Source organism: Notothenia rossii, assembly GCF_949606895.1.
Source record: "Notothenia rossii genome assembly, chromosome: 4".
NCBI lineage: Eukaryota > Metazoa > Chordata > Actinopteri > Perciformes > Nototheniidae > Notothenia > Notothenia rossii.
The window spans coordinates 83860687-83888472 of record NC_136902.1 but is presented as its reverse complement, the minus strand read 5'-3'; the positions used below and the strand labels follow the sequence as shown (position 1 = coordinate 83888472).

The 27786-nt window shown below is 40.8% G+C and overlaps 1 protein-coding gene across 1 annotated transcript; it reads left to right on the top strand.

Moving 5' to 3' along the window:
• The first annotated feature begins 746 nt into the window (after positions 1-746).
• On the top strand, positions 747-27442 carry blmh (bleomycin hydrolase). The gene is made up of 12 exons (XM_079676222.1): positions 747-903; positions 4134-4331; positions 5148-5257; positions 6927-7068; positions 8186-8274; positions 8365-8457; positions 16734-16889; positions 16977-17135; positions 17238-17305; positions 18253-18370; positions 21596-21662; positions 27136-27442. Exons 1-12 carry the CDS (start codon positions 894-896, stop codon positions 27282-27284), a joined length of 1359 nt encoding a protein of 452 aa, XP_079532348.1. The 5' UTR covers positions 747-893; the 3' UTR covers positions 27285-27442.
• Positions 27443-27786: the final 344 nt, after the last annotated feature.

The following is a 27786-nucleotide window of genomic DNA, read 5'->3' as shown; positions in this document are numbered from 1 at the left end:
AGGCAGCATTATTTCAATGACAATGCCTACTTAGTTAAATTAGGTTACTTCACAGCAGGACCATACTCATAATTACTTTGATAGTAGATCCAGACAGGTTGATATGGTCACCAAAACAACAGCTTAACACATGATAGTGTATAAACATGATATTTTGTATAAAGCCTATTGTAAAATAAAATGTATATATCTAAATGAAATACAGTAAATTATGGTATGTGTCCAGCATGTAGCTATGTAAGAAGTAGTACAGTATAGTGCGAGTATTTTTTTTGGGGGGGGAATACAACAGTAAAAATGTGTTATTAGATTTAAATATACATTAAAAAAAAACTGTACCGTAATCCACATGTTTGAAACAGTTAAAAACACTACTTGTTTATATCGATAGACAGATAAATATAAGTTTTATTGATCCCAATTTGGGAAAGGCAATAAGAGAAATTAAGACACTAGAAATAAACAATCCAAAATAGTTCTGAAATAGAAATAATAGCATTGAAAAGTTAAAAATAAGATATGCATGTGGAAAATATACACGTGGAAATAAATATTACTTGTATTGAATCTTATGTCTGAGTTTGCATTTGTAAAGTAAAACATAAATAATAATAACAGCTTACACAATAATATAAGTGTAATATACATAATACAATCATTAAATACATTATTTTCTGTATAAGTTGTTTTTAATTTTTATGTGGCTTTGATTTTGGTGCGGTCCCTTTTCCCAATAACTCCGCCCATCCGCCACGTCAAACACCGGCTGCAAGTGCCCAAACGAGCGCACCCTGTTTTCACACCGTCACCGACTGACTTTCGGTGAAGGAGATAAACAAAGAGCCGGTGACTTTTCAGGGAAACAGACAACGCTTCCCAAGCTCCACGGAAACATGGAAACGGGTAGGTCGAGTGCGCTGCTTTCAGCTGTTTCAGCCCCGGTGGTTCGTTTATTATATGCCTGAGTGCAGTCTGTATTTGACAGCTAGAGGATGACAGCTGAGGAAGCTAATGTGCTAAGTTAGCATTCAACACGCTAGCATTGCCAGTCTGTTAGCATGGATTTACCGTCGTTTTTCTTCACTAGGTGTGTCCGTTCATTCCGATACTCTATCAACAAAGTACTGACATCTAAACAGGAGACTCACACAACTAACCCACAATAATGTATTAGTTAAAATCTGGATTCATTTTCAGGATCCAGAGGTGTTAGCTTTTGTGGCTAGCCAGTCATGCTGATTTGGTGATACCAGAAGCTGTCAAAGTATTTAAGGAGGTAGGCCTAACAGTTCATTTTTAATCTGGTTTTCGTTAGATGGCACTTTAAAATAAAAGCTTCACCTATATACTACTTATTTATATTCCAACAATGATTTAAGATCAGTGGTGATAACTAACGAAGTACATTTGTGCTAACTAAGGAAGTACATTTGTGGTAACTAACGATGTACATTTACTCAAGTTCTCTACTATACATTTGAGGTACTTTTATATTTTATACTACTTTATACTTCTACTCTATTACATTTTAGAAGTTAATGTTTTACGTTTTACTCCACTACATTTATTTTACAGATTTATTTACTGGTTACTTTATAAATTCAGATTTCGGCACACAATACTTGGGAAAAACTTTACAAATATGATTACTTGGTATAGATTTAACCATCCAACATTATATTTAAGTAACTACAACCATGAGTGGGTTAACACAAACAGATTATTTTGCAGTTTGTTGTTATTTTATACGATATTTAACCAATCCTGAATACTTTAACCACTGCTTCAGATTGATTTTGATTGTTTAGATTTCGCTATCTAACCTCAGCTTTCACAACTGTTTGTTTCACGTAAGCAAAGGTCAGACAGTTATTTCTAAGACCTTTGTTTCCTAAGTGTGCTTTTCTGTAAACCCAATGTTTCTTTATCTTTCTTCCAATATTTTAAGGTGTCGATTAAAATGCAGGACTTTGATATTTGTTATAATATTCTGATCTTTGCACTGTGTTTTAGTCAATTATTGTGAGCCTCCACCGTTTGGCTTGATGCCAACTGCAGTTGCACATGTGTCAGTGATGGGCATAATAAAGTGCTTAGCTAATATATAAAGCCTGTTGTATAACTATTGATGTGTAAATGTACAAGTCACCCCGGCTGCCTGGGGTCGGCCCCTCCATAGAAAACTACTGTGATGTATGTTCTCAGCATTCATGCCTCCACTTGTTGAAAAACATCCAGACCAACTGACTTCCTCACCCTTTGGCTTTTTGGAATCTGTTCTTTCAGTAAGACACCTCTCTTATTTCACTTTGAATGTGTTACCAGTACAGTGTTTCCCACAGATCTGAAATATACTTGGGGGGTGGTGGTAGCGGGACAGGGGGGTTGAGGTGACAACAACATTAACATTAACCTTTCTGTTGGTCGCTTGTTAGCAGACCCTTCACGCCATGGCAGAGCGAACAGGTACAGGCAGGGCCCATAGTGATAGCCCTATAGTTTAAATATACTACCCACAAATAAACATATGGACATGGGTTACTATTTTAAAAAAAATTGTAAATGTATTTAAGAACCTATCAATGTGATTTTAAGTGGGGGTGGACCTCAACTCGTCTAGGGGGGTCCGGTGGCATGCGCCCCCGGTAAGATTTGTTTTTTAATTTGAGTTAAATGCATCAATCTGCTGCATTTTGAGGGAAAAATAAAGAGACTAGATCTATGGGAACACCTATATGAAACAGAACTGTATACATTTCAATAATCATAAAATCATGGCCGTAACCAATAACATCCCATTTCCAATATGAAAAAAACACTGAAACTTGTTTATTTATTTTTGGTTCATTAGTTATGAGTGTGTCTGTGCTCCTGAACCAGCCTCTCCTGTCTCCCTCCTCTCCTGTCTCCCTCCCTCAGTGGCCATGTCGGCAGTCCACATCATGTAGACAGCCAGTCACCCTGTGTGAGGCAGGCCACTTAACAGGCCAAGCCATCGGGTAACCCCCCGGTCCTCCCGATGGCCAGTCCGGGACTGGGTACAGGAAGCGTATAGTGAGGGATCATTGTCCACAAGTTAATCGATCGTAGATGGCGTCGTGGTCACTGATGAATTTAAAAAAACAAAAACCTAAATGGGTCGCGAAATATACTTGGGCGGCCGTTAATATACCTGGGCGGCCCGCCCAAGTATAGTCTATGTGTGGGAAACCCTGCAGTACACCTGTCATAGAGTGTTAAATACGCATCTCATTTGAACCCTTTCCATACAAATCAGTGACCAAAAATTCAGCAGTTCCGCCACTAGCAAAAACCCTGTTATGACACGGGCCCCCATGCAGGCCTGCTCTTGAAATATTCTCTACCTCGGGTCAGGTTCTGCTTATTTTCTGATACACTTGGCATGACGGGGAATGAAGCTTGACACTCTCCTAATCTGCGGTGGTCATTGAATTTGTGTCGATGGAAAATAACCAGAATGCAGCTGAGAGAGAGGGGTCGAACACTCGGCCTCATGCATGACTAGGCAATGTCTCTTTCAACGGTTAATTGCTCTGCACTATTACCCTCTCAAAGTGTGTGTGCACCCATCCTACCCGGGACTAGAGAGGCTTTCCAGTGTGTTCGTCTTACAGATGGAGCCAGACAAGTGATACCACTGAGCTCAGATCAGCTCTTAGCTCGTTAAGGCTGCTTTAAGAGAAACTAGAAAGCATATTTGATAACTACCTTGTTTGGCTTGTGTTTTGCACTATGCCTAGCGTCCTTCATTTCTCATCAGAGGTCTAATCAGGAGGGTGCTCAATATGCTAATAGGCTATTGTCCACTATAAACTCCATAGATGGTGGAAAGAGCGATGCACAAGACAGCTGTAGTATTCAATAAATGATGTGCTTTTATTTTATGACTATTGATCCGGCATTTTCCAGGCATTATTGTGACGTTTAAATGCGTAAGTGCTCGTAAATCAGTTCTAAAGAGAGAAGTGTGTATACCTAAAGTGCACAGATGACTCATGGTATTTAGGAAAGTAGGTAGTTCCTGCTTGTAGTAATAGTTATCTGTCCCAATGTCTATCTGTAAAAGCCTTCCTGTTACAAATGAACTTCATGTGACCTTCTCGCTCCTGCAGGTCTGAGTCAGGACAAAGTCGCCTCCTTCCTGAAGCGGCTGCGGGCCGAGCCGCGCTACCTGTTGGCCCAGAATGTGTCGACCTGTGTCGACCCGCTGGAGGTCTGTCTGGAGCGGCAGACCGTCCAGGATACTGTGCACATCTTCCAGCACACTATATCCACAGAGGGCAAGCCCATCACCAACCAGAAAAGCTCAGGTAGGACATCATGTAATGCAGTCATTATTACTATGAAACAAAATGCATCCATATGTGGGTCTGAATGGATGTGTTTAGCTGTTAGCTCATCACACACACATCAGTTAGTTGGTGAATTTGCCTATTAAACAATGCATCGAAAAGCAGCACAAACAAATGTGAACCAGCACACATTTGTACTAAAAGTGATGGTATTTCTGAAGTAAATAGTGAACACTTTAGAATTAGAAATGATCAAAACTGTAGCAAACCTGAATAATACTGATTGGAGGACAAGCTGCACAACTTTTCTCAAATTATATATATTCTTTATATAAATATTCCTATACTGCGATTATCTGTTAAAAATAGTGGATATGAATGCTTAATTTTTTCTCAATTCTCATCAAAAAGGCTGCAATGTTGCGCTTTAAAGTCTTGCCTTAAAAACAAATGAATAAATGCAAATTGAGAATCCTGAATATAGTCCATGCCAACCATGACACAATGCAGACTATCAGTTTTACTTCATGAAACTTTCTTTAAACTGGTAAATCCAACTTCTTGTCAATTTATCAAGATTTGCATCTCATGCATGTTACACAGCGACTATGCTATAATTTATACACTTTAAAATGACACATTCTTTGTCAGTTACAAATCAAGTTGTTGTTCAATCAAGGAATCAAACACACGGCCAACTATATAAATAATGACAGTTAGGTGAAACACACAGGCCAAACAGCATTTCTGATTCCTGTCCCTAAACAAATGTTACTTTAAGTCCTCACTAATCTGCGCATCTTCGTGTCTCAACGTCATTTTCTCTGTTTCCAGGGAGATGTTGGATCTTCTCGTGCCTCAACGTCATGCGACTTCCCTTCATGAAGAAGTTCAACCTAGAGGAGTTTGAGTTTAGTCAGTCGTATCTCTTTTTCTGGGACAAGGTAAGACCCTCACCAACTGTTCTCTGTTCCTCAATGGGCTGATGGATGCACTGTGTATCTGATATCTGTCAACTGTAGATTTATTGCACGTTTTCCAATCTTACTGTTGTATACACTAAGACCCCACTTACACGGAACCGAATACGATATCAAAAAAGTCTTCCGTTCACACGAGACCGCTCGAAAGCGCTGGAGACGCTGTAGTACATATGCCGGGCCTGTAAGTGGCGCTGTACTTCTGCCACAAAATACACCAAAAGCAGCGATGAAGACCCCCGAGCATGGTTGCCATGGTTGCCCTTCTGTTTATGCCCCGCGGTGGATTTAGCAACATGTAGTTCATGTAGTTCTCCATGTCCACTTGTTGCTGATGGTTGTGGTAGAGGAGCTGTAGATTTTGCACTAACATCTGTAGCAGCAGAGGTGGGGAGAGGCGGGGCTATGGCTTCATCGTTATCAGGAAATGATCGAATAGGGCGTACACACGGAGCCGTTTGGCCCCCCAGAGCGTTCTGGTTGCAGATCTATCCTCCTTGGGACTCGTTATCGTTTGCGGGGTCCGTTTCCGTTACGGCCTCGTGTGGCCGAACGGGCTATACGAAAGAGAAAAGTAGCGGATACAACCGTTTGCGTTCTCGTGTAAACAGCACATAAGAGTTCACCCTGTGTGGAAGTGTTTATTTGTGTTGTTTTGCGGTCAGGACATTGTGTGTGGATTATTATGCAGCAGTGTATAAAGTCATTGTCCAACTTCTGTAAATCCTTCTTTTGCGTGGTTATAGTCAGTGCCCTTCCAGGTTTGACGTCACAGGGACACCCGCCAAATGTTTTTACCTTTGTCTGTCTCTGTTTTTCTCCCACATGTGTAGACGGTTGTTTGTTCCATGCACCATGAATACACCTTTCTTTGCAACATGTGCCAGCCGAAGGGAGTAACACTGAATCCAATAGTAGTTCCAAACAAGGATACAGTAAATGTGGAGCTCTAAGAATATCCCGCCCGCTGTCAGCCATAGATTCTGAAATGACATCAGATGTGTTGTTCACTCTCTATGAGCGGGTCTTTCAGGCCTCTGAATACTGACCAATGGAATGACCAGAAAGCTGTGTTAATTAATGTTCTTTTTTTTTAAATGATTTATCTAATAATAATAACGGCTGAGTGCAAAGCTTGCCTGACACGATCTTGTTGATCTTCTTCGGAGGTTGATGTTTTACAGTTGGTTGAGTCTGAAGTAGGGTTTTGTGTCTTAAGCATAACTTAAGTGTATGCTTTAGGTATTGGTAAAGTCACAGTATTACATTGAAAACCACACATTTCTCTGTTTGGTCACCACGTTTTGCCTTTCGGTTTGCTCGTTTTGCTACATATTTAACATTGCTACTACGAAATATGTGTTATTTATTGTCCTTTTACAAATTATAGAACTTATAAGAATATGTTCAAGTCCTGTCTGATACCGTTTTGCTTATGTTCTGTTGCTCTGCAGGTAAAACGTGATGCTTACATGTGTTTGGTTTGCATCTTAAATTATGAGGTTGATTTCTTACAGTTAGTTTGGTTTCAAGTACTACGTTTTGTGACTTAAGCCTAACTCAAGTCTAATTTGTTCAGCCCTTAACAGTTTCTCTGTTTCTTTTGTTTTTTCTGTTTGGTTTTCTCTTCCAGATTGAGCGTTGCTACTACTTCCTGCAGGCCTGTGTGGAGACAGCGCAGAGGAAGGAGCCTGTCGACGGACGTCTAGTCCAGTTCCTGCTCTCCAATCCAACCAATGACGGAGGACAGTGGGACATGCTGGTCAACCTCATTGGTTTGTATGACTTTTATTAAAGGTTAACCCTTATTAAACGCCATATCCATTTTATTTGCCAGTTGTGGCTGCATGTTTTGACCAATAAACACAGGTCGCAATTAAAGCAAGGTCACTTTTGTCAATATATTCTTCACCATTTAATCAGTCAGATAATTTTAGGGAGACTATAAGCACCAAAGTGTAATTCATACATTTGTATCTGCATGGTAAACAAGTGGAGACTGTGTCCTTTTCTCGATGACTTCAAATCCTTTAATCGTCAAGGGACCAGAGATTTATATAAAAACATGTTTATTGCTCCGTTTCAGTTTCATTGTCTCATCTTCCTCAACATTTCTGGCTACAAAACCAAAGTGTCCCCACATTTCTCTGTTTAGTTTTGACGCTTTTTTACTTCTTGGTATGACAAATAGCATCCTTGCTGAAGGGCAGGTGTGTTTTAGGAGGATAAAGAGATGAATTGTGTTGGTGCTATAAATCCTTGGGTTGCTGTAAATTAACAATTGTAACTGCTGCAAAGCTACATCTAATGCAGCAAGAAGTTTGTGACAAATGAATGAAATACTGGTCCAACATTTCTTAGGTATGGGTGCGTTGAGTCCAGTGACTGAAGCATATGAAAGTTCTGGGTATTAATTGGATTTTTACAGTTATTGCATTAACAATAAGTTTTTTTTTTGCTGTTTTTAAAAGGTGGGGTAGGTAATTTTGGAGAAACCAGCTCGAGTGCGCTAGAATTTGAAAATACACAGCCAGAACAAATCTGCTACTTCCTTCCAGAGTCCGTCCTCCAACACACTCGAACACGCACATGACCAATGAGGGCACGAGATAAGTTTGTGCACAGATGGAAGGCTGACAGGCAGGTAGGCCATCCAGTTATTTTAGCCAGGCTGGCTAAAATGATTGGTCGTGCTTTTTACAGTACTACGGCTTCCACAGATAAAATGTTTTTACGTTTTTTTTGTCAAAGCACTTCAGATATTCATTGCTATCGGGATGATACGAGCATTCCATGGAATATAACAAAAAGTGTATCTCGAGCAGGTTTCTCAAACTTACATACCCCACCTTTAAGAAAATAATTTTAAATGTTGTTTCGTCCTGTCTTCAGAAAAGTATGGAGTCATCCCAAAGAAGTCCTTTCCCGAGTCTCACAGCTCCGAGGCTTCACGTAGAATGAATGACATCCTTAACCATAAGGTGCGTTTACACACTTCCTTCAGTTCAAACTAATCACGATCAATCTGTGAGAATGTGCTGACTGTTGTTTTGTGTCCCTGTGTGTTCCAGCTGAGGGAATACAGCCTAAGACTGAGGAACATGGTGACCAGTGACGCTACTAAAGCTGAGATCTCTGAGGCCTTGGACACCATGATTGAAGAGGTGAGACTGAGTGAGAGTGCCCGTAGAATATATTAAAGTGCCTTTACACTCCAGGGAACCATTAGCATGTTTTAAAGGAACTCTGTTCCATAGCCTGTGTCTGTCTGGAGGAGCTAAGGACTAAATGTAGTTCCTCTAGAATAGTTTTAGGCTAGGGTTGGGACTTTACGAGATTAACGTCTCAGAAAATATCACGATATATGGCGATACACTATAGAAAAGGGGTGTCAAACTCAAGGCCCGTGGGCCAAATCCGGCCCCTAACTTCCTTTTATTTGGCCCGCAAGAACTTGCAAAAAATATAATACGTTTATTATACGGTTTCATGCCACTTTACAGAAGCACGATGTCCATAAACTACATGTCCCACAATGCATCTCATTTTGTGACATGCGCACTGAAGAGACTTGCAATTATTTGAAATGATTTGCCCTAGACTTCTGCTCTCAGACGTAGTTAATCATGAAGTTATTACCCTATCCGATAATAATCCAATGTCGTGGCAATAATGTAATATAATACATTTATATATGTATATGTATGTATATTGATATAGTCTTAAAGTTACAACCCGCCCTTTGAGTGCAACCTTAATGCTGATGTGGCCCGGGATGAAATTGAGTTTGACACCATATAGAGCTATTCGTATTAGTGTGATTACGAATATATATGTTTTTATTTATATAATTGTTATCATTTTCATCAGTTGCAATGCCCCTCAAAGGAATGAGAACAGAATTATAATAATACACTAAATATAAACATCTGATTTTAAAAGAGAAAAATAACAAACGGTCTGTAACACTTTCCTATTTCTACCAGAAGAGGGCGCTGTCCATTAAGACATAACTGAGCACGTTAAAAGTGATACCTGAAATGAGCTGAATGTAATCAGGGTTCGACTTAATCTTGGTGTAGGGTTGACAGATTCAAGTTAAAACTGTTAATACATTATATGAGCTGCAACATATAGTAACCTAGTGATGCTTTGGTCAATATGATGTCTTTACCCCCTAAAATTAGGTGGGGTACACTTTTCTTTATAAATAAGAAGCTTTAACAATCGCTTATTTAAATAGAGTAATTTTTTATTACCCATATCATTCATGTTTAATATCAGACCGCTTAATTAATTGAGAAACAAGTGGAAAGACATTCCAGCAACTTGTTAGATCTGATGCAGCACTTCAGTAATACAGTGTTTTCTTGTATTCAGATTAATTTCACAAGAACAAAACATTTGTCGCCATTCAGGTCCGTTAATTGTCTTGCTTCCAAGGCCTTCAAAAATCATTCTGTTTCCCCTTAAGAGAACTTGCAAAATATCTGACTGTGTCTGCAGTGTAGTATGACTTAATAGTCTTAATGCAAAGGTGTGTGTTTGTGTGTGCACATGTCATATCAGGACCATGCAACAATTAAAAGTAAAGAAGTCACCTGCACACCGCCCCTAATGTGGCAGGTTGAAGATAGCGATCTTGTTTATGGAACAGTCTAACACAGAGCATCTGACGCTGGACAGCAAAGATAAAATTCACATCCTAAATATTAATGAACGTGCACAAAGTATTTCACACCACGGCAACGTAACATGTTTGATGTATTTCCATGCATGCGGGGAAATGTGCCTACAGTGTGTTTTTGTGGCTGGGACAGGTTACAGTGTGTAGGTGTGTGTTTGCATTAAAGGCATTATTTACGCTTCCTGTGTATGTGTGTCTGAGTGACTGGATGAGCGGCCAGTCAGTCAATCAGCCTCCCATTGAGTGGGTCGCACACACAACGCTGCTCTGGGGATGCAGCCTTTGTTGTCAGCTGTTTGAGTACATTGTGCTTCTGGCTGGTTGCTTGTTTAAACAGTCGCCTGTATCTCACTGCGCCACCACACACACACACTAACACACATATGTTATGCAACAGTTAAGACTGCTCCCACCACACTGCACGACAGGGTGGGGGTGGCGGAGGGTCGTCGGTGTGTTTGTTTGTCCACCTGGAAGCGGTTTGTTTTGCGAAACACCGCTCTGTCACGGCCGCTGCTGATGGACGAGTCGGTGCTGTAAGAAGGACGAGCCAGATCTAAAACCATTATTCAGTATTGGACCTCCATATCAGTACAACAAGTTACATTTGACATCCATCAAATCCCATTATTTAAAAATAATCCATATTTAACCTTGCCATGCTTTTGATGTAGTGTAGAGCTTCCAAGTAGTTACCGTGCTATAGATAGGGAGAGCATGTTTTGAATTGTATTTTCAAAAGCACATTCAAGTGTCAATGTTCAGCGGCGAGGAGCATCACAGTTGCATATTGGTTAGGTAATCATTTAATTAGTCAAATTGTCCTGATCACAGGTTCTAAAACGCAAGGATTTGCATTAATTTAATTGGAAACAAATATCTTTGACAATTTGTCAGATAAAATAATCAATTGTAAGCTAATTTCTTCTTTTATAACTACATAACAATTTAATGAATACGACAAATAACGAATAACATCATTGATAAAAATAAACGGATACAAATATACCATAGTAGTATAAAGAAATGGCAGTCAGTGTAAAAACTGTTCCATAACCCCTTCTTCTGCTTCTAGCAAGTGACTGACATATTATTTTGTGCAAATATGTTTGTTGACACCCTGTGAGTGTGTTTGTGTGTGTGCACATATGTTTCTCGGGATCAGAGTGGCATGTCAGTTTTGCTTTGAGGTGATGCTGTCCACCCCCCGTACGTAGCGGCTGTGAGGGTGCACTGGTCTTCATCACGCCAGCCCCTCACACACTCCCATGACAGGCAACCAGGGTCAGCGTCTCTGCTTCCACTTACTGTACCCAGGGTGCGCTTGATTTAAATGGATCCCCTTGCGTGTAAAGAATCTATTCGCTTTGTTAACATCGGTCAGGCTCATTGCACATCACATCTACCTAGAAACCTCTACAATAGCGGCTTGAGCCTTTTTTTAAAGCTGCACGTTCACTCGGCTAGCAAGCTAATCTCATGCACCGTTTGTCTTTATAGTTAGGATTACAGTATCCATACGCTGCACTATCGAGGCAGAGGAGGATAAGTTTCAAAGGCAGTCTTTTTCTTTGAGGCTGTATCTGGTGAGTGTCCCTGCTCCTCTACTCTCACTTACATAGACAAGTAGGCACACAAATGAAGGGCCACTCGCTGGTAACTGTACGTGCACGTGTAGTTAGCAGTGCACACACAGATGGTATCCCTCACACCACAACTGTAGCCCCTTCCATGCTCCATTGCGTCATGGAATCAGAAACACCGTGTGCGGCTCTGTTTTTGGCTCTGAGCGCACGGAGAGTGATTCTCAAGACAAGTCTAATTTATGAGGCGGCCATCAGATCACAGAGGAACCTTCTTGCCGCAGTTAAAGAGGGTCGCCGCCGCCGGCTATTGACTCGGTTGATTTGTTGTTCGATGTGGGTGGGTTGCTGCAGATTTGTCATTGTTAGGGGCAGAGCCGTCTGCTCCACGCATTTTTTTTGCACCAATTGTTAGAATACAACGCCGACACATGTTTAAAAAACATGAAAGTTTAATCAAAACCTCGCTCATTTTTATCCAAACTGTTTGCATGGTGTCATTTGTTTACACTGACAAGTCCAGCTTCTTGACAATAGTTATAGATTGACCTCAGTGTAGCAATGAGGCGCATGTTTTGGCGTTGGCAGTTTGAGTTCCTGCTTCAGACCCTATGTCTGAAATCATTTTTGCTAAAAGCATAGCAAATCTTAATTAGTTATCACATTCGTATGCCTAATGCACAAAATACAAGAGGCTTTAATTCTACCTGAAAAATATTTTAAATACATTATCTGGCATTTCATTCTTGCAGTAGATCTTAATACCATTTTTTTTTTTTTTAAAGATATTCTTTCAGAAACGGGTGAACATATTACTGCACTGAACATAGAACCATTTTCGTTACACACAAGATGATAAAAGCCAACTAATTTGCTCTTTAAGATATTTTTTGTTAAACTAAATAGTGCACGCTTACATCACCTAAACAGTTTCCTGCACATTTTATAGTAATTGGGGCATTCCAGCAGGTGCATCTGTTTTAAAAGGAATTTATTGCAACATACTAATTAAATCATGTTTATGCCTCAATAACTAAAATCGCTCCATATGGAGTTTCTCTCCCAAAAACTCCCCCCCTCGCCTGAAAGGCCTCCATTGGACTCCTTTGTTAATTGCCGTAACATAATCACATCACAATGAAAAACCCCACTTCTATTGGCTAGCGCTCCAACATCTTGTACATGATGGGCAAAGGGACAGAACATCTATAAGCAGGTGACCAATCACAACGGAGCTGGCCAGCTAACCAATCAGAGCAGACTGGGCCCTGGTTTCAGACAGAGGGTGAAAAGAGGTGCTGCAGCACAGGCAGTATGAGAAAAATAAAGAGCTTTTTGAACATTAAAGCATGGAAACATGTCTCAGTAGAGACACAAGATTCACATGTACATCTGAAAATTAGCATAGTAGGCCCCTTTAACTGTAACCGGAGTGTCTCGCTCAAGGTTGTGTTATAGACTCACTCCTTACTTCAGGTGATTTGTTTGTTTGGGTGACATAAAACAAATAAACAGGCAGAGATATCCCAGCCGGACAACACTGGAGCGCAGATGCTATCGAAGATTAGCTGCGGTTAGCCACAATAGCGTGCATACAGTCAGCTTATTGTTTATAGCAAGACACGCAAACTCGATACGAGAATGACCTGAGGAGGACCTTCTGCTAGAGACTGATGAGCAGAAGAGAAAGCTGCCTGTTAGCTAACTCTTATAACAGCTGGTTCCTCAAACCTGTTAGCAATTAGTATTGTGTTAATGTTTAGAATATTAAGAAATGAATGAGATGGTCTTTTGAAGTTACAGTCCAAACATGAGTGGAGTTTAGGATCAACGCCCCGTTGCCGTAATGAAGAACTAATGAAGTGTATCCTGAGGGCCTGGACTCCAATCATTCGTGAATTCCATGTTGAAAACACAAACAGTGATACATCTGTAAACTGACAGTATGATCAGATTTATCAGTTTATTTTTGAACACTCACTCTGCCTCAAAGGACAAAGTGTGTGGTTTGTGAATCAAATTTAAGGAACAATATCATGTTATCAATTTTATGTGTGAGTGAGATACATATACATACTTAACGCTCAACACATTTCAGACACTTTGAACACTGCTGTGAGGATGCAAAGTATTTTATTATTTTGCGTCACTATTCATTGCAGCTCTCAGTCTCCCTCCCTTTTCTCTGTGTACTCTCTCTAATATATATCTGTCAGGTAAATATTGATCCTGCTCGAATGTCTCTGTTGCTGTTTATTCTGCGACCGAGGTCTCTCTTTCAGCTTTTCCCTCGCACCTACTTTATTTACCTTGCCGGGGCAGGATGAGTGGGCGCACAGCTGATCCAGCATTCAGAGAGATGGTTACAGTACGTCTCAGTCAAATCAAGTCAAACTCTCTTTATAATACTCCAAATCATAAAAGAAGTTATCTCAACGTAAAACAACGAAACAACGTGTCGGGGTATCTGGACGCCAAATTGTGAGTCGAAAGGTTCCAGTGAGTATTGCTTTTAGAGGATTTGGACAAAACAAGATGGTATGGCGAGAAAAAGGGCGGGTCAAGGGATGACCAAGATGTCTTTCAAGGTGCCGAGGGCATCTGGGCAAACACAGACCAGACAAGAGGACGGACACCTTGGCATGTCGTCTTGCCCACAGTCAGTCTAAACAAAGTCGTCGAACGAGGAGTCAAGCAGATGCCTTTGTTGACTCTGTGCATGTGTGTATTTTTGCGTGCGTCTGTACTTTTTGACATTTCTGTGATGACGAAGAGGGGGATTGTTTGTTTGCGTAAGCCAGGCCGGAATTTATGCATTTTTGTGTATTTGTCTGTGAGAGAGAATGGGCCTGGGTGGGGTGAGAGTAGTGGGCCTGGGTGGGGTGAGAGTAGTGGGCTCAGTGTTCACTAACCAGAGAGGAGGAATGCCATCTTTATGTAGGGGCATTACATATGTTGACTTAGCATGGGAAACTGCTGCCATGGCTGCTGTATTTCTCCGGGCTAAGCCAAAAATAATCCCCTCGTCCGCTTTATATTCAGCTAGACAAGTTTAATTTATCTGGACATCATCAGCAGTAGAAGTTAATAAAAACAAAGTGTGTTCAAATTGATTGGAAATGTGTCCTTTGTGACACACGTAGTCGAAGCACTGAGAGCGTGATGTATCACCATTCATCCGCACAATTGGAACAATACATAGTACACGCTGTTATCTACCACCAACAATGGACTGCTTCGCAATCCTAATTTCTCTTCGGTGTTTTTAATCGTATTTGATAGGAACAGCATGTGCCGGGTCTTGGGAGAGGAGAGCAGAGGATGGGAGAGGTGAAAAGCAAAAAGGGGAAATTCCTCAGATTACTATATCCGAGGTTAGAAGGGCCCGATAGACAGACGACCCAGTACAAACAACCCAATTTAGCCCACAGGAACTCTGTCTGAACTTCAGCACCGCAGGACGACACATGGAGGAAAGGGGGGGGGGGGGGGGGGGGGGGGAGAAAGACAGTAGAGAGGGAGGCACTGTATGGAGGAAAAAGACGAGAGAATGTAGGGAAATCTGAAAGAGGCCCAGGCATTGATTGATGGACGGACAGACAGAGGGTTAGGGGGGGTTACATGAACACACTTTTAACATTTGGGCTGGGAGTTATATCTATAAACATCTCCAACAGCCTCCCTATAGGTAAGGAAAACAAAAAGTCCCTGTCCAGGTTTGCCCCGTGGTGGTTTTACTGCAGTAGTTTGGCAGGAGGTGCCTCTGGGTTTGTTGAAAGAGAGATACTTTTTGTTGCAAAGATTGACAGTCTGTGAATTTTGGACATCCCCTATATTGTGTTTTTCTTACGTCCCCTAATAGTTTTGAATACTTTTGATACTGTATCTTTGCAAAGAGAGTCACCAGAGAGATGTGTTTGTATTCCTCTACTTGAGTGGGAGATCCCTACATTTGAGATTCAAACAATCCCCGGCAAACTAGAATTAAGTGTGACATACATTTCCAAACAGCCAACTGCTTTCTACTATGCACACATATCCACAGGGGAATAGTCTTCATCACAACACTGCACTGACGAAGTACGTTGCATCCTCCAGCGCGCAGGATACTTCGCCACAGAGAGCCAGAGTTGCTTAGTGAACGTTTTGACAGCAAACATGGTACGGAGTGAAGTTTTCCGATATAAACAAGACCCTGGAGTTTCTTTCCACCATACCAAGAAATCCCACTAGATATTATTGTAAGATTTGCTAACATGTGTCTGCCGCTGCCAGTTTCAAGCTCACCAGCTACTTAAACAAGTTAAATATGCTTGTTTGTCAAAAGCCTAGTCTTATCCGGCATCTTAGGCTATGACGTAAAATGTGTTGAAGCGCTAACCAATAGAAGCGCAAGTGATACATAGTGATGTCACTATGTTACAGCAGTAAACAAAGAAGTCAAATTGAGGCATTTCAGTCAGGGTAAAGGCCGCTACACACCAACCTGAGACCAAAGAACGCGTACCGAAGGAGTCCCGACTTTTACGTCCGCTACGCCGCCCGCCTTCGAACACACCGCAAAGACTTCAGTCGACGAGTGGCAATAACTATCCTTACCAGCAGGCAGCGTGTATTCGTCATTCAAAAGAGGCAACAGCCAATCAGAGTGACTTCTTTGGCCGACTTTCTTTGGCCAACATGTTGAATCGGCCGTTGGAGGCCGCGGGAGGTGTGAAAATGTGCCGTAAAGCAACGACGGTGCGGGACACACCAACCTTAGTAGGACGCCGCGAATGCCCGACTGCCTCTGACGGCCTCTGACTCCCAAAATCGGGTAGTGTCGGGGCCTTAAGAGTGTGTGGGAGAGAAACTCCCTCTAGAGGGACTTTGGGGATTTTAGCCTGGACAATAGAAGCACAAGTGTTACATAATGATGTGAGCATTTTACGGCAGAGTCCTATCTGGAGGGAACTTTGGGATTTGAGCCTTGGCAGAACAATTACATGCACAAAAAGCTATATAACACACGACAGGAAAGGGAGGAGCTCGCGTCCATAAGATCTTCATTGCCATTTCTACACTGTAGCCTCTGTGCATATGACATTAAAACATTTGAATCTTTTGAATCTTGAAAACCCCTAACAGCGTTACAGGGCCCCCTTTAATGTTCAAACTGTTTGCTGTGCAGGTGTTCCGGGTGGCCAGTGTGTGTTTAGGCAACCCTCCTGAGACCATCTGCTGGGAGTACAGGGACAAGGACAAGAACTTCCACCGCATGGGACCCCTCACCCCCCAGGACTTCTACATAGAGCACGTTAAACCTCTATACAACATTCAGGACAAAGTATGAGACCCCTCCAACACATCAGGTTGTGTTACTTGCTGTTTCTCGTATTGTTTCTGAGCTTGGATGTTAACTCTCTACCCTCAGATCTGCCTTGTGAACGACCCCCGACCCCAGAACCCCTACGGGAAGCTGTACACTGTGGATTTCCTCGGAAACATGGTCGGTGGCCGCAGCACTCAGTACAACAACCAGGCCATCCAGCTGCTCAAAAAGGCTGCCGCTGACTCCATCAAGGAGGGAGAGGTAGGTTTGGGAAAATAGACGTGACCGTAACCCCCACATTTCTACAATCAAGCGTCTGATCGTGTGAACTTCATAAATCTGGAAATGCTGTCTTTCTCTTAGGCGGTGTGGTTCGGTTGTGACGTCGGGAAACATTTCCACGGCAAGCTGGGTATTAACGACATGAATGTGTGAGTATAGTGCATCAGGTGGAAGTTATTTTCAATGCCATTTTATTCTAGTCTGCTGTGCATATGTCCCAGATATTAGAAGCAATACGTTTACAACATGGCTTCAAACATTTCTAGGAACGTACATTTGGGATTTGATGCTTGCAATATACTAGTATTAACAATAACAGTGATGTTTACAAATATTTAACAAATTATATATTGATGTCATGGCAATAGTATGCACATAATAATATTATTTAAGTAATTAATAACCTCTTTAATCCTTTTTATTTCTGTCCATTCTCGTTATGTCTCCCTCCACGTGATGCCATGACGCACACATTTGTATATTAATTGTTATTAACTTGCCAAAAAGGAGACAAAACACACGATAGTCAAAGATTTGACTTAAAATATTATTCTTAAATTATTATTTATGAATGTATATTTATTATCTCAATATATTGTGATAGTATTGTCATTGTGAATGCTCTTGGCCACGATAATCGTTTGTTTTCTGAGCAAGTAGTTGTAGTTTCAATTGGGAAAGTGACAATATACAATATCCTAAATACTGAATATTCAACGTTTGACAGGCTTATGTCAACGTGCGTTCCCGAGGCGTTATTCTCTCCACAGCGGAGCAGTTGCTTATCTTTGCCCTTCACGTGTAGAAGCTTCTGTGTCTTCTGGGCGCCTGGGTTCATTTGGCCCGGCAAACTGAACCAGCATGGTGCCGAACGTCTGGAACAATCTCTGCTGAAGCTCATCCTTTACACAGATCTATTAATGAGCCATACATAGACTATAAATGGAAAGATGATGAGGCTTTAATGCAGCTTCATTCCTACAGTCATGTCATTAGAGAGGAATAAACAGCTGGAATACAAGATGTATTCATTTTCATTGTTTTCATCAGGGGGGGTTTGTGTAATCACTTATGTGTTATGCATTTGTGCGCACAGATTCAACCACGAGCTGGTGTTCGGTGTGTCGGTGAAGAACCTCTCTAAAGCGGAGCGGCTGATCTATGGAGACTCTCTCATGACCCACGCTATGATCCTCACTGCTGTCACAGACAAGGTACGCTTCATACCACCTCTGTACCATCCTTTGAAAAACACAATTTCTTAAGTTTCGACCATTTTAAGTCTTTTAAAAGTATGTGTTTTTTTTATAAATCTTTACATGGACTGCCCCCCCCCCCTCCCTCCCTCCCTTAGGGGAATTCATCCACAAAAAAACACACTGGACGCTGCACTAGCTCAGAAACCAGAGCAGACTGTGAAGTCCACCGTAGACGGACCACTTTTGGACAAAATGTCCTCTCCATTAAAGGCAGCTCTTTGTGGAATAGCCTCCCAACTGAGATACTGGATTGTCCCACTCTCAATAGCTTTAAAGGTCAACTCAAGGAATGGTTGAGAAACAAACAGACGTGCAATCACCGCTAAATGCACTTTAACACAGGGGTATCTCCTCTTGCACTCTAGGTAGCTCTTATATCTTCTCTTGTACTTGTTATGTCGTTGCTGCTGTATTGTACTGCCATGTCAGGTATCTTGCTCTTTTGCACTTTTTGCATATCATGTATTTTTTTTTTGCTATGTTTGTAAAATATAACAGTGATGCAAATTAGTCGCTTTTCGGCGCCTCCCGCTTTTTTAACGCTGATTTGGGTGACTTGTGTAATTCGCGAAGAACCGAAGAGTTTTCGTTTTTGGGGGGGGGGGTCCGTCCGCCCGTCCGTCCGTCCGTCAGTCCGACTAACGGACAACTTTTCACTTCAAAAAAGAAGAAGAAATCTAGACCGCAAAATAATTAAACAAGCGAGTGCCTGTTTTTCCTGGCCAAGGGCAGGTTCCTTGAACATAACACGAGCGTAACGTGTCTTCACGTGGTATAGACAAGTTTACGCGCCAAAACACGGGTAGCGCCATGACACTACACAAATGCACTTCATTTCCGCCGGAAGTCTTTTGCACAGCGTCTGTCGGTGTAAACCGATGTAAACAGTCAGACGGGCACTGGTGTAAACACAGCGATTTCGATGCTAACAGTGATGCTAGCTTGGGAACACGATTCTACTTCTTTGACTGGAGATGGCGTTACTCTCCCCCACCCGAATTCAGTGCAAAACTGGGAGCATAAAACCAAAATAAACTGCCTTATTTAGGTCATGCCCACAGGAGCCAACAGTTGTCTGTTGTTTACATAATGCACAATTTACATGATCTCTTTATGCTGTGCAATATATCATATGTGCCTGTACTGTTTGAGTGAAAATAAAGTTTGATGTAATTTAATTTCATTATTGCACTGTTATTGCATTATTGCATTTCATATGTTCCTTAGAGTGCTACAATTTCTTTTAACACAGTTCATCATTCATATTAAGCTCATACTGTACATAAATAACACTGAATGAATTAATTGTTGAGAGGAAACTAAAGAAATAGCTTCAACAAGAAAGATCACATGTTTAATCCTAACAGGTATTACAAATTAAAATATAAAAGCAGCCCACACAATTACATCACTATGAAAATATTCATATATAATATTAAAAAATACAATGCATGCAGTATTTGTTGTGTTTATCTGTATTTAATGAACAACATGGCTGGGTGCTGGTTTGTGGTCGTAGCACTCTCTATCTAACCACTCGTTCAGGTGCTTTCTCGAGTGATTGCAACCAACTACCGCACACGTAGTTCCCGAACCACTTTTCTTCATGTTGTAATTGTTATATCCTCTTTGTCTCTGCGATATCAGTGCTTTGTCGGCACAACGGAGCTAGCTAGCAAAACAAACCCAGTCCGCCAAAACGGAAGTGCATTGCATCGAAGGGAGGAGTTCAGGATGTAGAGCGGAAACGGCTCAATAACTTGTGTATATGTCTCGTCGGAAAGGAGTGTAGACTAGAGTGCTGACGGAGAGCACCGGAACGCCGCTCCAGCTCTTCAAATATTGCAGTACCCATAAGGAGCCGTACACACCGCAGTGTTTGCGTGGCTGTCTTTAGTTGTAAGCACAGTGGCGATCTGTTGTTATTAGCATCTGGTTAGCTAGCTATGCTAACGAATTTAAAGAGCTTTTCTACAACCTGGTGGAAGAGAGCTCTCTCCTGAGAGGCTCAAATAACCTCAGCTCAGTGAGGTTAAGGCACATTTTGATATGATCATTATAGTTATTAATGAGACATTAGAGTCTTTATGAAAAACAGGTATAAAATACAATATGACAGTAACAAAAAAGTTGTTAAAAATAACAAGAATAGAGTTTAAAAGGGGAGTGATTTGTAAAATATCCAAAAAGAAGAATCTGCCTACAGTTCTGTTTCATAATGGATGTTGAGATGTATCCATAGATCTCTTCATGTTGCTCTCAAAGTGCACCAGATTGATGCTTTTAACTTCAATATTTTAAAAAAAATCTTCCCGGGGGAGCATGCCCCCGGACCCCACTAGAGGAGGTTAGGTCCCCCCCACTTAAATCATGTTCACATGGATAGGATACTAACTCCATTTGCACACATCTTGTGTCCATATCTTTCTGCCACAACCATGAGTCATGGTGAGATATCTGGATTAAGAGGTAGCTTTTTCTTTGCACAGCATGAGAGAAAGGCCAAATTAATTGGCTGTGATTTTAGTTTTTTTAAGCAGTTCAATAATTTGTAGGGCCCTCTGAGGATGTTGTAAAAAATTGAAAGGAAAAAGGTTCCCCACCCCTGCTGTAAATAATAATAAAAACCCTTGATTTATAACTTAACATCTCTGTCTCCTATTGATCTGAGTATATTATAAAGAATAGCCAGTTAATTGAAGCATTATAGCACAGGCCTTTGTCAGATGGTATATTACGTTGTTTTTTTTCTGCTTCGAATAGTTCTCTCTTTTTTCACCATACGTGTGTTTGCATCCCTGATATAAACTTCTTAAATGTTTTATGTGAGGGACTGCGGATGGGAATGAGCTCAAAGCTAAATCTGGCACTGTTACGCTTGGCACATTTGAATGTTTTAAGTGTTCATCACTGTGCATTGTCCCTGCCAAATAAACGATGAAATGAACACACACATACTGCACAGGTAGATGACTCTCCAGTGTGCAAACATAAGGACCGTATACAAGCAGTCGGACAGGAATATACACATTTAGCAGGGTTTATTGCATCAAAGCCGTGTTTACGCTGCTTTAATCGGCTGCAGTTTTTCAAAGTGATGTCAATTTCCCCCCTTGTAAGTAACCCCAGCTGTGAGCACACTTTCTTTCCTCACTTTCATCATCGTCTGCTCTCTTTCAGGATGGGAAAGAGGGCTTTGAGAAGTGGAGGGTGGAAAACTCCTGGGGCGACGATCGTGGAAACAAAGGTGAGTTCAGAGATACCGTTATTACACAATTCTTCTTTGGGTCCTTTCCAACCTGTATTGAATCACCATCAAAATGTATTTTGAACTGATAGCTGTCAACTCAAAAAGATAGTTGCTTTCATGTGGATCAGGTCCCATTATGGTATTCAAGCTTTTGCAACGACGTACTCCTCCCGCCTACCCATCACATCTTTCTCGCTGTGTCTCGTGATAAATCATCATCTTCCTGTTTGTGCCTATTGAATTATGAACAGGATTAGACTGAGAGGTTCCCATGTGTTGCTGCTTTATGAACTTGTAATTGGCTGTGTCCTGTTTCATAAAGACTCACAGACACACACACACATAGGCTCTTAATATAGTTATTTAACCTCCTTGCCTATGGGTCAAGTTGCATAATATTATAAGGTCAGAACCAAACATCGTGATATTCCTCCGAATTCAATAGAAAATAGAAAGTTCATTTGTTTTGGCTTGGTGATCACATTGCTAGCTAAAATTGTAGCAGGAAAGCTAACCGAATCCATGTCATAAGACGTGAGATTTCTCCGTGTTTTCAATGCACGTCTAACTTCGTGGAAGACATAACACTTGTTTTGTTAACTGGAAACGTTTGAACCTGTTTTTTTAGTGGTCAGCTGACGGAGTTGTTTTTTGTTTGTTTTTCAACCGCAAAGTCAAAACGTTTTTTTTTTTACAAACCAAGACAGTCTCGTGGAAAATGTTGTTGAGTTAGTAGGGAGGGTTTGTCTTTATGCAACAGGACCCCAAAACACAGCAGGTAGACCGCATCACTGTCCCAGACGTAACTGTCTACTGCTGTTATTCCCTCTCTCCTTTCATCTCTGTTTCCCATCTTCCTCTCACCCTCTCCTCTCCATCTCCGCGCTCCACATTCCTCTGCAAATTATAGGAGAGTATTTCAGGTCAGTCATGCATCGTCTGGCAACACACACATACAGCGATGCGTATACACACACAGAGGGACACACACTTACTCACAATATTTGCTTGAACCCACAAACCGTAGTGACTGTTGGGAAAACATGTGGAAACCCCTCAGTCAAATCAAATGTATTTCACGCATATCTTATTCCATAAACACCAGCAGATAGGCAGGGCCAGCGCCCCCAGCCAAATTAATAACGGTTTTTTTCAGAACAAAAGTTCGAGACGTGGAGTTCACATGGGAATCCGGGGGCTTGTTTGTTTGACAAAAGCTGAGGGGAAAAAGAAGTGAATGGAGAAAAGGAAGGAGAGCAGAAAAAACAGAGAGATGTAACAGAAATGAAATACTGCAGTTAGAAATGTCAAAGCCAGGTAGGTGATTTTGGAAAGGGGAAAATAGAATAAGAGTTGTAGGTAGGGTAAAGTAAAGGGTGTGTTTCTAAGGTTTCTAAAGGCTTAACATTTCTCTTCAGGCCTTTTCATATGCCTCCTAACCCTTAGCTTCTCACGAAAGGTTTCCGTGTCTTCCTTGTTTATCCCCTTGCTAACTCCACAGCTCAAGGTTGTTGTTTCTTCCATTTGAAATGGCACTAGCAGGGATTCTGGAGGTTTTTTAAGTATTACATTAAATTGTCTAATATGTCAGCTTCAACAAAAAAAAGTGTCAAAATATATTTATTTTTCACTTTGTGTGACAACGGACTATTAATACATTAAAAACCCTGGTCACATCATGTATTTATTTCTGTTATGTTTCACTCTTGCATTGTTTAAACATGTCAATACAGTTGTGTACTTTCTAGGATTTCTTTAATATTTTTGCCAGGGCAACGGTAAAAAGCAAATGGGTATTAAACTGCATTCTATGTGTTATTAAAAAGTCTTATATTTAACCTGTTTAAAACGTGCAGGTCATTAAGTGGATTTTTAACAGTTGTCACGGGTTTAGCTTGAGCTCCGAATGAGTTTGACGTGGAAAGAGAGAAGCTATGATTTTCCATGAACATGATTCTTCCATTGTTGAGTAAATACAAGAAGATGATGTTAATGTGGATGGAAGGATTTCCTTGGTAGCGGACATAACAAACTCTTATGAAGATAAGCTTCATTAACTTTTCAGTATTCTTCTTATCCATTGCCTTTATTTTGCACCCAAACCACAGTTGCCTTTCTGTCACCTCTGCTCATTTGAAAGACTCGTATCACTTCCCATGAACTGAGAAACGCCTTTTTTTGTAGTCTTACCACAACTCTCTGCGGGTATACTGTTCCCCACCGTTTCTTATTATCCAGCTCTATTCTTATATTTAGAAAAGACCACCCTCTCCTCAGTGCTGTCAAAATGATTTCACAGATACATCTTGTGTTGTATGGACACGGCCAACCTCTAGTCTAAATCAATATATCAAACTACAAGGGATGACCACAGCCTTTAAACGGTGTGTTTTGACCTTTGATTGACTTTATGTTCTATTCTCCATCCTTTCTATATTAATCTTTGCTTTTAGCCATGCTACGCTTTAAAGGATACCAATTAGTGTCAGTTGGTCTACATCCTGAATCAATGTATTATATTGGTTGGCATTTTAGAAAAACATTCATGTTGCCCATACAATATTTCTTAATGCCTGATACTAATACTAATAATAATACATGTATTATTATTGTGAGCATGTTAGCATTTAGCTCAAAGCACAGCTGTACCTGTATACAGCCTAACAGAGAACCTAGCATGGCTGAAGACTCTTAAGCTGCTGTTAAAATACTAAGACAAATGATGTCATATGTCTCTTATAAACATTTGCTTGACCTTGAGGGAAATGTCTTGAGGTCAGTGAAAGATGTGAAGAAGAAGTAAGGAGTGATGTGTGTACGATGACATACTCAAGGCTGTACAAATCAAGTAGGGATTATTGTCCAAAATACAAACGCACCTCTCAGATTTCTCTGCGGTGTAAAATGACGCAACCACAGTGGATGTTATTTAATGGCCAAATTGTGCAAAATATAAATGTTGATGCTTCGAGGAATTGTGGTACGTCATCATGTCCTTTCCACCGATCCAGTTTACACTTTGCTAAAGGGAAAAAGAAAGTGCTAGTTTCACATAATCAGGAACATTTTCAAGCATTGAGCTGTTCAGCTAACTTCTTTAAACTCAAAGAATAAGACATGTCTTTTTCTATATGTCTAAATCACTGCTCGTCCGCTCACACCCAGATAACTGCTCCACACTTCTTTAGCTTACAGTACATATGTCTGTTCTGAGACAGGACAGTTAGCCTATCCCTAAAAACAAATAAGGACACCCAACCTTCACACACACCACCATGCCACCCAACACGCGGGTTCCAGTAAGCTCACATCCACACACACAAACACACACACAAGGATACCACAGTGAGAACCAGGCAACGTGCCATCTAAGATTTGCATACTTGGAAGAGCACATATACACAACACACCCAGACACGCCATCCCCAATACATTGTTTTGAACCGTGGCACGTTCTTGCGGTCGCCCTGACGTCTTTGATAAGTCAACTTGACAGTAGGAGGGATATCTCGCTAGCTCAACTTTGAAAACATGACGGGGGGAAAAGTAAAGAGACTTAGAAAGTGGCATTAGAGAAACAGAATAACAAAATAACTTCACCATAATCACTCTAAAGTCTGGTTGCCAGTTCTCATCCAGCTTTCTATGTTCCTCGGTTCTGCACGAGATTTGATCCGGTTTGTTTTCACAACACTTTACGTTTTTGTTATCTGAGCAGAAGACACACACGTAGACATCTGTGATTTTAATTAATCATTTCAGCATGGGGCTACATCCTCCTCCAGAAAGAGATTAAGTTATCCCAACATGTCTTCTGTCAATGTAAGTCCAAGGTTGGAGTTCATAAGAACCCAGATTCAGCTAGGTTGACTTGATATGGACACACACACACACACACACACACACACATACACACATACACACATACACACATACACACATACACACATACACACATACACACATACACACATACACACACACATACACACATACACACATACACACATACACACATACACACATACACACATACACACATACACACATACACACACACACACACACACACACACACATACACACACACACACACACATATATATATATATATATATATATACACGCACACGCACACACACTCTAACATACACACACACACACACACACATACACATACACATACACACACACACACACACACACACACACTGAGGGAGACGGACATTGTTTAGTTTTCTCAGGGGGGGTATGCAGAGGTGATAGCAGAAGTGTTGAAGGCATACTGCACTCTAGGGTGGGGGAGTTTGAACTGTGAGGGTCCTCCACCCTTTTTTCTGTCGAAACAATAGAGTTTAGCGATAAAGAGCAATTCAGATAAAATGTGCGTGCATTGACAAAGTTTGTTTCAGCGTTATGTTGAACTGTTTTTGCAGCAGTAACAACGATCAGCTTAATAAGTGGCATGATGTGATCTTTGTATTTCCTTAAAAATAATCGGGATAAGGATTTTCTTCAAACTGTTTTATAATATATTTAGTGGCTTAGGAAGGAGCTTTCTAAACTTGGTAGGAAAATTTTTTCTCTGGGAATAACTTTACTTGCTTTTATTGCAGAGGTGTTCAGATCGATATCGCTGACATCTCTAAGTTAAATATTTTCTTGGCCGATTTACTTTGCCTTTTCTGAAAATCCTTTAAAGCAAACATTTGTTTAAAGACTGGACAGCTGTCAATTTTAGTAACATGCAAAGAATCTGAGATGAGGTTATCTTGCTGCATGGGACTATGTTCAAATTTGGAGGAGGGCCACTTGTCCTGCATTGTTTCAAACATTTTTAACAAAGAGAAAATCATGATCTTGTTTATTCCGGCTGACAAGTTGAATCACCATGTTAATAATAATCTAAACACATGCAGTCCAAAAACTTTGTCTGCTTTATCAAACTTATTAGTGATTCAGTCACAAACTGGTTAAAAGTTTTTGACGAGGAGGAAAGACACGCCAAGTCCTGATTTATGTTTATTTCACAAAACTAAACAGACAAGTCTATTTTCCAAAGTAAGCATTCTGTCAATCTCGGCAGCATCGGTTTGGTTAAAGTGTAAAAATGAAGGACAAATGTTGATGTTGGTGTGAAGTGTTGAACAGATGTTTATATTTTGTTATATTATTCCAATGTACCTGGTTAATATATATACAATCCACCTGGATTTATTTATGTCGATACATAGTAGTAGATCAAATAAGTCAAGTAGTAAATTGCGGTTCCCATCACCCATGTATTATATTAAGATATTATATTAAGATGATAAAGCCAACTCATTTGTATCCATATAGTTTCACCTGAATTGGATTCATTTCCAAGTTGTGGTTTATTTTTCAGTTTTCCCAGTTCTACGCTTTACTCCCATCCTTTCAGGTCAAAAATAAATCTCATTGGCTGTGTTCCCTGTCTCTCTCTCTGCAGGTTACCTGATCATGACGGATGATTGGTTCTCCGAGTATGTGTACGAGGTGGTGGTAGATAAGAAGTACCTCTCCACTGAAGTCCTGGATGTGATGCAACAGGAGCCAGTTGTACTTCCTGCCTGGGACCCAATGGGAGCCTTGGCATAATACAGAAATCCAGTTTCCAGCCACAAGCTCCGGTTGATTTGACTCCGCCCTATTCCTCGGCTGCTTTTACCTCTCCAATATTTCCCCCATACCTTCTTCCACGACAGCCTGTTCTTCTAGACAAAATAATAAAGATTTTGTTTTCTTTTTTTACTGGACCGCCTGTGTTTTGTCTTTATTTCATTTACAATCCCACAACGTTTCTTATATTCGTGGATGGTAAACCATAAAGCACTGGATCTGGGCCTGAGCATTTTAAAAGGTGAAGTGGGTTTATTGCATCGTAAACACGTGTTTCAATTTGAGACAGGTCGGCTTCAATGACAAGAGGCAGATTTAAGTATAATTGCAATCTGAGCTGTGGACATATGGTAGGTTTGTACCGACAAATACAATAAAAGGCAGTTAACCCTATTTTTTAATTGATACACCTGTGCGGTTCAGTGTTTTAAGATAGATTGAAAATCATTGTTTTGACTTATTCCCGTGTTCCTTTCACATC

Bases quoted from the DNA above. Each gene is read 5' to 3' on its own strand.
- blmh (XM_079676222.1), top strand. The intron at 17,136-17,237 runs GTAGGTTTGGGA...TCTTTCTCTTAG, and splicing joins ACTCCATCAAGGAGGGAGAG to GCGGTGTGGTTCGGTTGTGA. The intron at 18,371-21,595 runs GTACGCTTCATA...GCTCTCTTTCAG, and splicing joins TCACTGCTGTCACAGACAAG to GATGGGAAAGAGGGCTTTGA.